Source organism: Orycteropus afer, unplaced genomic scaffold (assembly GCF_000298275.1).
Source record: "Orycteropus afer afer isolate SDZICR_OR568_19922 unplaced genomic scaffold, OryAfe1.0 scaffold00015, whole genome shotgun sequence".
Taxonomy (NCBI): domain Eukaryota; kingdom Metazoa; phylum Chordata; class Mammalia; order Tubulidentata; family Orycteropodidae; genus Orycteropus; species Orycteropus afer.
The window spans coordinates 5,114,189-5,124,207 of NW_006921602.1; the positions used below are offsets into that span (position 1 = coordinate 5,114,189).

Sequence of the window (10,019 nt, forward strand, 5' to 3'; positions counted from 1 at the left end):
TATAAATAAGTAAGTAAGTAAGTAAGAAACCAGTCAGTGGGCAAATGATACTGCCACAAAATCATACCATCTCCAACTGGACCTCCCCGAGCCTGGTTTCTGAATCTCCTCCCAGGTGTTAAACCACATATTGCCTTGTCTACTGGTCTTGCTACTTCAACTTCTTGGGTCACTTCTGCAAATCTCATGACTTGCTAAGATACAAAACAAATAGAATTTTTTAAAAAGAAGCATATCCAAATCCTTCTTCAGAGATCATTAAATAAAGCAACATACCTTGGTTGTTAGTTCACAGTTCAAAATGTCATTCTTTGTATCCAAGTAACTATCTGTTTTCCCCACAGAAACTTTGCTACTTTATAGGATAAATAAATTTCAATTACCAAGCTTTCTTCATAATCTTCAGCCTTTGGATTCACACACACAATCATGCGTACTTTTCCTTCACCATCAAAGTAGTTCTTAAACAGATGGGTTAATTTGGAATCTCGATATGGAACCATCTATAAATACATTCAAACCCAAACACATAAGGCAAAAAATACACAGAAAGGAAACTAAAAAAATGATTATGAGTCGGAATCAACTCAATGGGAGTAGGTTTGGTTGGACGGCAGCTGGGTTTGGGTATTATTGTCTACCTTGTTAGTTCCATACATTTGGTTCTCTCTGAGGACTTCCATACATGTTCTCAGTGTCATTAGTGACTGATTAATGTTACCTGACAAAAAACATACACAGAAGACATTTAAAAACAATGTAGTAGCTAACGCATGTTCTGTCTGCCTATAATATCTATACTTCATAAAACTATTTAGGTGGAAATGACAACAGATTTTAGTTGCTTGATTTAAAGAGCTGTCCACACACGGCGCGGCTCTTTCAATAGCAGTATTTCAGGAGAAGTTATTCAGTTTTTAGAGATTCTATCAAATGGATTCTCCATCGAATAAAATATTGGATTTAATGTCCAGTAAGATTTCCTCCAAATTCTAAATTCTGTGAAGGAAGTTATTAGATACAGATGTTTCAATATCCTCATATTAGTTTCCTAAAAAGTATCACCATTTCAGGCTAGAGTTGGCTTCAATAGAAACTCCAAGAGAGATAGACCCCGAAAATCCCAGAGGGGTTACTGCTGATTCTAATAGTCAAGTTTCTAATCAAGGTTAATTGTACAAAAAGCTCCTAATTGAATTACTACAAAAGGTTCCTAAATGCTCTTTCATATCTCTTAAGACTTATCCTTGATAAATTAATGTTCTACACTGGCCAAATGATTTTAAGGGAAAGTTATTTAACATAGTAGAAAGATACCAGTTTTGAGAGTCAAACTTGGATTTGAACCTGGACTCCAACCTTGAGAAAATCACTTAACCTCCCCAAACCAATTTCTACATCTGAAAAATGGGGATGATACATTTCTGAAAAAACAGAATCAAGAAATCAAGCCCATACATACCAGATTCTAAGATATACACACTAGACCCTTAATAATAGGTAGCCACCATTATTCCTTCAAGATAAAATTCAAACTTTGTAATATGATAGACAATGGTCTTCATGACCTTCACTTGTTCCCCTACCTCAGTTCTTACTCATATCCCAAACTACATCTGCACTTTGGCTAAGTGATTCTGCCATACTCTCAGGATTTGGTCTGAGTGTCGCCTCTGCCTGGCAAGGATGGTGCCCTTAATCCTGTCCTTCTTCACATAACTCAACTTAAGTGTCAACTCCATGAATTCTTCCTGGAAGCACCTTCCCCACCCCTAGATGGGTTAGATAGCCTACTCTGTACTCAGAGTGCCCTGAGCTGACTTCTACCCTACTCTACTAAGAGGGTCTACTCACTGCCTATTATGTTGGGATCAAAAGGGCAGGGCTTTTCCTCCTTTACATTTGTGTTCAATTCTGGCACACAGCTAATAATCAATAAATGTTTAATAACATAAAATACAATATACATGGCTGTACCAAATTAAAGATTAAAAAAACAACATAGATTCCCGGCAACTGGCTTTTTTGTTCAATAATTTTTTTCCTCATCTCCAGAAGCTAATTCTTACCACTATGAATACTGGAATAACTGCTAAGTCTCTTAATTTGAAGGACCTAATAGTGACCTATTTTACTACCAAGAAATATTAACAGACTCTGTCAATATGAATATATTTAGTTAATCTCTCACACTCTTAAAGAAATCAATGAATCATAATGGATCAATATCAAAACAGTATAGCTAAAGAAATAGCACTGACCATTCAACTTAACATCTAAATGATCTAATTGAAGACATTTATGTTGAAACTTCCTATCAACAAATACATAATAAATTGATATTGCAAATTTCTGACAAGTACAGCAATAAGTAAGTACTATGCTTTACTCAAGATGCTCTGGTGGCACAGCGCCTATGGCCTTTGACTGCTAACCAGAAGGTTGACGGTTCAAACCCACCAGCCACTACACCGAAGGAAGATGGGGCAATCTACTTCCTTAAAGATTTACAGCCTCAGAAACCCAGTGGGGGTCGCTATGAGTCAGAACTGACTCGATGGCAGAGTTTGCTTTTTGGTGTGCTTTACTCACCAGCTTCACGTAATCTGTTCCCTTCTGCTTTTGTACGATTTGTTCTTTCACTTCCAGCAAGATCTACCAAGGACAATTGGCTTATGGTGATTTGTTCTTTTTCCTGAAAAAAGATCATAAAGCCAATAACATGAATTATAATTTGTTTACAGTGCTATGTAAATGGATCCAAACCAACAGATTATTAAATCTTATGAATACAATATTTATGTAATACAAAATGCAGAGAAGCAAAGGATAAATGTTTTGAGGAGAGTTTGCTAAAAGTGTATGATAAATATACTCATGACATTAATGTTCATTTGTCTACTACTTGGTATTCTACATTAGACTGTAAACTCCATGACAGCAGACTCTATCTGCCTTCTTTATGACTTTATCTCCAGCACCCTGCATAAAGCCTAGCATTTAGCAGGAACTCAATATTTACTGAATGAAGAGTGAATCTAAAACAGCAGATCCTAAATTTTTCTGTATCTAGAAGTTTAATTATTTTATAACAATCTAATAATTTCATAAAACTCTTAAAGATTTTTATAATAAGAAATGAAAGTCAAGAGGTTCATAACTGATATTTTAGTATTAGATATTATTCAAAGGAAACCAAGTGTATATGGAGGCTTGCCTTATAACCGTGGTCTAGCTAACATTTACTGATGCTTATTGTAAGCCAAGCACTTGACTAACAACTTTGAACACATTAGCTCCTTTAATCTTCACAATCTAAGGGGGAAGGTTCTATTGCTATTAGTTGACAACACTAGTAAATACATCAGAATTGGGATTCCTGGTTGTCTTCTCTCCAATGGCTGCATTTAAATTGCCATCCTGTACATCTCCTGCCATCTGTAAACCTTCATAATGCCACGATTTCCTAATATAACTTGAATGGAATTATACTTTAATAGCTTAAAGTTATTAAGTGATTTTTAACTGGCTTCAAATGTTGTTACTAACTGATGAAAGCCCAGCAGCAAATAGTGACCAACAGATGTAGGGTCCCAGTGGCCTATCACCCAGAAAGACAAATGGTTTAGAACATAAGCCACTTCTTGAATGTATACCCTAGTAAGTTAATTGGTAACCTTTAAAACCATTAACTAAGTTTCCCCTACAAAGTGAATTTTCAGAGATAAAAACAATGAATCTCACATTCTTCTCATTTTCTCTCCTTTATTAAAGAGCTTTTTACAAGCTTTGTAAACCTTTTTCACAGCAAAATGCCAGGTCCTGAGATCTACTACCCAGCTAACTAAAACAACACTATCTCACAGAACAACAACAAAAGAAAGTTATCACTGGCACTGTAACTAGATTTCTAGAGAAATCTTTATTGCAATGAAATCTCCTGGATTTAACTCCAAAAAGTAAGGATTTCATTAGAACAAGAAAGACATCACACATTACCTGTAAGACATTATCTCCATCTGCATCCAAGGGAGCCTGAACTAATTTAATGTTGAACACGCTATGGGATCGGCTGGACTCACGATTCAAATGAGTGTTAGCAATACGCCTCTTCTTCTGGCCTATAATGACACAGAAATCACCGGTCAAACCTGAACTCAGGCATTTCATTATACATGCTTTCTATTACTTAGAAAAGGATTGCTGTCAAATTGTAGTAGCAGCTCTTAGAATTATATTTATTATATATTTGCAATTCTGTTTCTAACCTTTCCAGAACACTTCAAAAGCCTCCTCAGTAGATTTCACTTCTACTTCAGTACATCCTGCAACATACATGTTGTGGTTCTTATCTTCTCGAAGCAATTTAGATTGTGGAGGTCTATATGAAACAAAAAAAAGTTACTGTCCTAAATTATGAGATACTAGTATCTGCACTTATGGACTAAAAAGCCAGCTGACATGACATCTATTTTTATAATGGAAATAAGCTTAAGACAGACTCCACAAAAATGTTACACTTTAATAAGAGTATAAGGATATAGTCAAGATTAGCTACTAATAGGATAACAGGGACTAATTTCATTTTAAAAGTTTGTTCTAATTCACAAAGTACATTAAACACTTACTAAACAACTAAAGACCAAAGTAGCATAACAGCAACATCACATGCACAAGTTAAGCAGCAAAATCTAGCATTTTCCTAATTTTAAAAGATCAGCAGACAGAGCTGCTTCTGCCCTTCTCAGCAAGAATAAGAAAGAAATAATTCAGAAAGACTTTACTATACCAGGAGTGGCAATCTTTTAAAAGTGGCTTGTAAAGTTTTAGTCCATATGGTAGGATGAGGGTGGGAAAGGGTGCTGGCTATTTGGCCTCAGCCTTGTGAATAGTGAAAGTAGGATATTTACCGGCCACCACCATCACAGACATGTGCAGATTTTTAAAGAAACAAGGAGGGGCTTAGAAGTAGCAGTGAGCTCACTGCCAATGAAAAACAATCTACATGCAAACACGCCACAGATGCCAACCACTAGTATAACTGCACCCTTCTCCCTAAGAAAAGCACCAACCCCATCACATACATAAAGTCTGTGTTCCTCATGGGAGTGCTGCAACTGTTCCACCTACCAAAGGAATAAAGTATAAGTTACTGTTTCTACAGCAGCCACCTCACAGCAACATGTTCAATACAGAACATTTAACAGGGAACTGGACCCTTGTAAATTCATTCAGGGAGTTACCAGAAACCCTAGAAGGCACGCAAGTCACATTTGCCAGTCTTCCTTTTGTGTTAACTAAATGAAAACTATGTAAGTCTCCTTTAAAAATAATCTCGCTGAAAACAAATCAACAAAAACTTGGCACATGCATAGAAACGAAAGTGGCTGATAGCTATGGATGGCACCTCAATAACTTAGAAAACAAGTAAATACACACAAAGTAGAATCAAGACAACCGATAACTTTGATATAAAACAAGAAAGTAATCAGTTTGATATAAAACCGCTGTTTAATAAGTTTTTCACTTTTTAATGTATTACTCTGTAACGTAACCTAAGAATTTCTTTCTTAATACCAACATTCCAAGGGTAAATAAAGATAAGTCATTGCAGAATAAGTCCCTTTGTAAAGTTCTCATTTGCAGGATTCAAAGAGCAAAAGCACCAAAAGGTTCAGAATCATCATTCATAAAAACTCCTAAATACTTTTACATTTGGTTTACTTAGCAATTTTGTCATTGTTTCCCCAATCAATGCAGGTGAAAGTTCAAGGATGCTAGATAATTACACCAAAATGTGACTTAGTAAGAACCACAGGAATACTTTTATTAAGTGTGGTCTCAACAAGAGTCTGTAAATACACTAATGTAAACAAAAGTGACTATATCAACATCTTTTCTCAGTCTAATGGTTTTCTAAATCCAGCTGTTTTCCCCAATAATGTTTCATTAGGCATACACACAAAGTTAAATATAAGACATATATTATCACATTATTTATGTGCTAACCCTAATGCGACAGTATTTAAGATAAACCTTTGGCTTTAGAATCATCAACTTGGGAACAAGCTCCTTGTATTAGACACAAGTTTCCAGAGTCAGCTCAGGCACAAATGCAGATTTAATTGTCTGTGATGTCAGATTATAACTGGTCTTCAGTCTCAGCAGGGCAAGACCCAAAGAAATCTAAGGGGCAGTAATTTAGTTCTGGTGGAATAATGATGCAGATGTCAGAGGGTCTGCAATAATTATACAGACAATAGTTTTGGCCCTATTATGTAGAGATCACTGAGATGCAAAATGGTTAAAGAGGGTACAAAACATCAAACGCTAGTGTCAAGTTCTTCACAGGGAGCCCCAGAGCACATTCATAGGGATACTTCCTGATAAAATTCATTAAGATCCTTCTCAGAACATAGCCCAGGGCCAAGAATTTCCCAAAGTTATCTCCAAGATGAATATTCAGGTCACTTTGTTCCTACAATGCCTTGACCTACTGGTTCCTTAATACAGTTGCATATGTCTAGTTAATAATATAAGACACATTGAGTATTAACTACATGATATGCAAAATATAGTATTTCATTCTGACAACAACTCTAAAAAGTAAGCATTACTCTCGTTTGTAGACGAGGACACAAAGGTTCATCAAGGAAAATGGCTTTCCTGGAATTAAGCAGTCAAGAAGTGGCTCTCTTCACTACTTACTTCGGCTTTATGGGATCAAATGGCACCTCTTCCAACAGATCATATATGTAATTATTGTATATTTCAATATAAGAGACAAATACACCATAAACACTATCTTCATCTATTTCTTCTGCTTTGCAAAATTCTTGTACAGTTATCATATCTGCAAACTCTGGATCTACTTGTCGTCTAGGAAGAAGAAAAAAAAAAGTCTGATCTTCTACATTGTGAGTCACTATCAAAAGTGAAAACACCAGGGGGAATCTCAAAGATATAACATAAATGATTTGCCATTACAAGCAGAAATGCACAAAGCAACTTAATTCATAGTCCCACCCCCCAATAGTATCCTACATTCTCCCAAATACACAGTGGTGTTTTACACCCTCTCCCCACCCAGAGCAGCACTGTCTCTAACCAGCGATTCAATGGCAGTGTGCTTAAAACCAAAGAGAAAATCTGAGCAAATAAACCTAAGAATATTCCTCAGCTTCTACTTCACTAAAGTCAACTGTCACACCAATTTCTCTACTTACTCTTTTCACCATTTCCTATGCCCAAGGAAACCACTTGACAAAATCCGATGCCCCTTAGGCCAGTGTTACATACAAATGTCAATACTTACTTGCTAGATGGAGTCTTTGGATTGGGCAGGGCTTCTCTTTTCTGACGTTCTAATAAGGCATCAACCTCACACTGTATATCCATACTATTCCTATCATTAGATTTAAAAACCTGAAGTGGGACAAAAATCAGACCAAGTTTTTTATACTTTGACTTAAATAATAAGAAGCATATTTAACATTTAAACATATTTAAAGTTTACAAAATGGATCCAACGGCTCTTCCTTAATACCATTGTATCCATAGGTTTCTTAGTCCCTGTGCTGGTAAGTGAAAGTCATAACACAAAATAATTACTTACATATCGTTTAGCTTGAAATGACCCTATACTGTTAAAGATCATGTCCAAACAACGAGGAAGCAGTCCTCCTTCCCCAGGTGAACCAGTCATCGTGTAAGTTTTTCCACTTCCAGTTACACCATATGTAAAAAGAAGACCTACAATGTAGCAAGTCACCATCAGTCAAGCCATATCTTAAAAGTTCTTCATTTATAGTATTTCTTCATTGTATTTAAAACACTAAAATTTAGCCAGCTTGAAAAAGGTTTTAATACCACCCTAAAAAAATCTGAATTTAATGCCAAACATATATATATACATATCAAAAATTCTCATCAGAAAGGGGAAAAAATTAAAATCCAACAATACCAAGAATCATACCATTTTTGCCATGAAGGAGATCATCCACCAAGGGGTTAGCCACAACATCAAAGAGCTCCTTCTGGGTGGTATGAGTACCAAATACTTGTTTAAATGAATATTGAGTCTGAAGAAAAGGAAAAAATTAACATGCGTAAATGGAATTCCACTATGTCTAAGTGAGAGAAATACATTGATTTCAACTTTAGAAAGATCTTTATGATAATTTTAGAGCTAAACACACAAAGAAAAATTATAAACGCTTTTGAACATGGAACCCTTTGTTTTTTGTTACTATCTAGGAGAAGATAGGGAGCTCTGGTAGCGTAGTGCTTAAGGCACTAGACTGCTAACAAGAAGGCTGGCAGTTCAAACCCACCAGCCGCTCCTCAGAAGGAACATGGGGCCATCTACTTCCGTAGTGATACTACCTTGGAAACCCGAGGAGGGGTTGCTATGAGTCAGGTTCGACTCGATGGCACATAACAACAACAATAACAAACAGTTTCAGTATTAAGTAGGAGCTCTTGTAGCATAGTGCCTAAGGCACTTGACTACTAACCAGAAGACTGGCAGTTCAAACCCACAAGCCACTCCTCGGAAGGAAGGTTGGGCAATCTACTTCCGTAGTGATATTGCCTGGGAAACCCAAGGAGGGGTCCCTATGAGTCAGGTCTGACTTGACGGCACATAACAGCAACAGCAGGAGAAGATAATTATAGAAACCTGAGAGTAAATGTTTAGAAACTTCTGGAGCCATCTGACATTGCTGCAACATCCATGCTTTCAATCTCATTGAATGGATTAAAAATAGGTTTAGTGTTGTCTAATTAGCACAGTTAATTTCATGTAGCAAAAGCTTTATAAAAGTTTAAGTCTGTAATCATAAAGAAGCTTTTCTTTCACCACTGAGAGTTTGAGAAGCACTGGTCCCAGTGATTATTAGTGGAGCTTAGACTAGAGTGGTGGCAGTGGAGATACAGAGGCAGTTTTAATAAACCTTGGAGTGGAACTGATAGGATCTGCTGATGAGTTGGCTATGAGGGGCAAGAGAAAGGTTGGCACAAGGTTTCTGGCTGGATGTCAGGAATATCTGTTCTCGATTGATGTTAAGAAGAGAAAAAAAGAGAAGTGATTTAGAAGAAAAAATATCAAGAGTTCCTTTTTGGACATATAAAATTTGAGATATCTCTGTAACATCCAAGCAATGATGCAAGTAAGTGCTTAGATATTGGAGTTTAGAGCTAGAGAACAGGCTTAGACTAGAGATAAAAATTTCAGAGTTGTTACCATAACTGACATTTAAAGTCATGGGAAAGTATAGTTAGAGAAGAGTGCCCAGAGCATAGTCCAACTATTTAGAGGTTAGAAAAGGAAGAAGAGCCAGTAAAGGATGGCCAGTGAGAGAACATGGAGAGCTGTAACTGGAGATAGGAGAGTGCTTCAGGAAGGAAGGTGCTGCTGAGAAACAGATCATAATGACAACGTATATACATCAAATTTAGCAGCAAAGAGGCCATGGTAGCCTTCTGAAGGGCAATTTCACTGTAGTGTGTACAAAGGGCTAAAAGAAAGTTGGAAACTAGAGACAATGGCCTGAATGAACTCTTCTCTTTCTGCATTCCTAGTCCACCTCTCTAGCATACCTGTCTTTCTGCTTAATTTATGAGGATTATTTGTTGAACATCTGACCCTACACCTAAGCTGAAGCTCCATAAAGGCAAGCATTGTGCCTTATTCATTTTTCAAATCTCCCTCAACCTACTAGCTACTAGCTTAGTGTGACACATTTGTTGAGCTAAATTGAACTCACTTTGCTTAATTTTACTAATAACATTTTGGAAGAGGTGGATGGCATAGTGCCTAAGGCATGTGACTGCTAACCAGAAGGCTGGCAGTTCAAACCCACCAGCCACTTCTCACAAGGAAGACTGGGCAATCTACTTCCATAGAGATACCGCCTCAGAAACCCAAGGAGGGGTTACTGTGGGTGGCAATCGACTTGATGATGGCAGTGAGTCTGGTTTTGATAATTAACTGTTATTTTAATCTTCATACATGAAAT

General features: G+C 36.8%; 1 protein-coding gene across 1 annotated transcript in view; it reads right to left on the reverse strand.

The window, feature by feature from the left end:
- KIF23 (kinesin family member 23) overlaps positions 1 to 10,019 on the reverse strand; it is a 24,959-nt gene that overhangs the window by 11,134 nt on the left and 3,806 nt on the right. The window contains exons 4-14 of the mRNA XM_042783260.1: positions 7,976 to 8,081; positions 7,616 to 7,752; positions 7,316 to 7,425; positions 6,709 to 6,879; positions 5,085 to 5,126; positions 4,269 to 4,381; positions 4,000 to 4,121; positions 2,593 to 2,695; positions 642 to 721; positions 384 to 503; positions 68 to 194 (exon numbers count right to left, since the gene is read on the reverse strand). Of these exons, the coding sequence (XP_042639194.1) occupies positions 68 to 194; positions 384 to 503; positions 642 to 721; positions 2,593 to 2,695; positions 4,000 to 4,121; positions 4,269 to 4,381; positions 5,085 to 5,126; positions 6,709 to 6,879; positions 7,316 to 7,425; positions 7,616 to 7,752; positions 7,976 to 8,081 (1,231 nt within the window). The remainder of the gene's footprint in view (positions 1 to 67; positions 195 to 383; positions 504 to 641; positions 722 to 2,592; positions 2,696 to 3,999; positions 4,122 to 4,268; positions 4,382 to 5,084; positions 5,127 to 6,708; positions 6,880 to 7,315; positions 7,426 to 7,615; positions 7,753 to 7,975; positions 8,082 to 10,019) is intronic.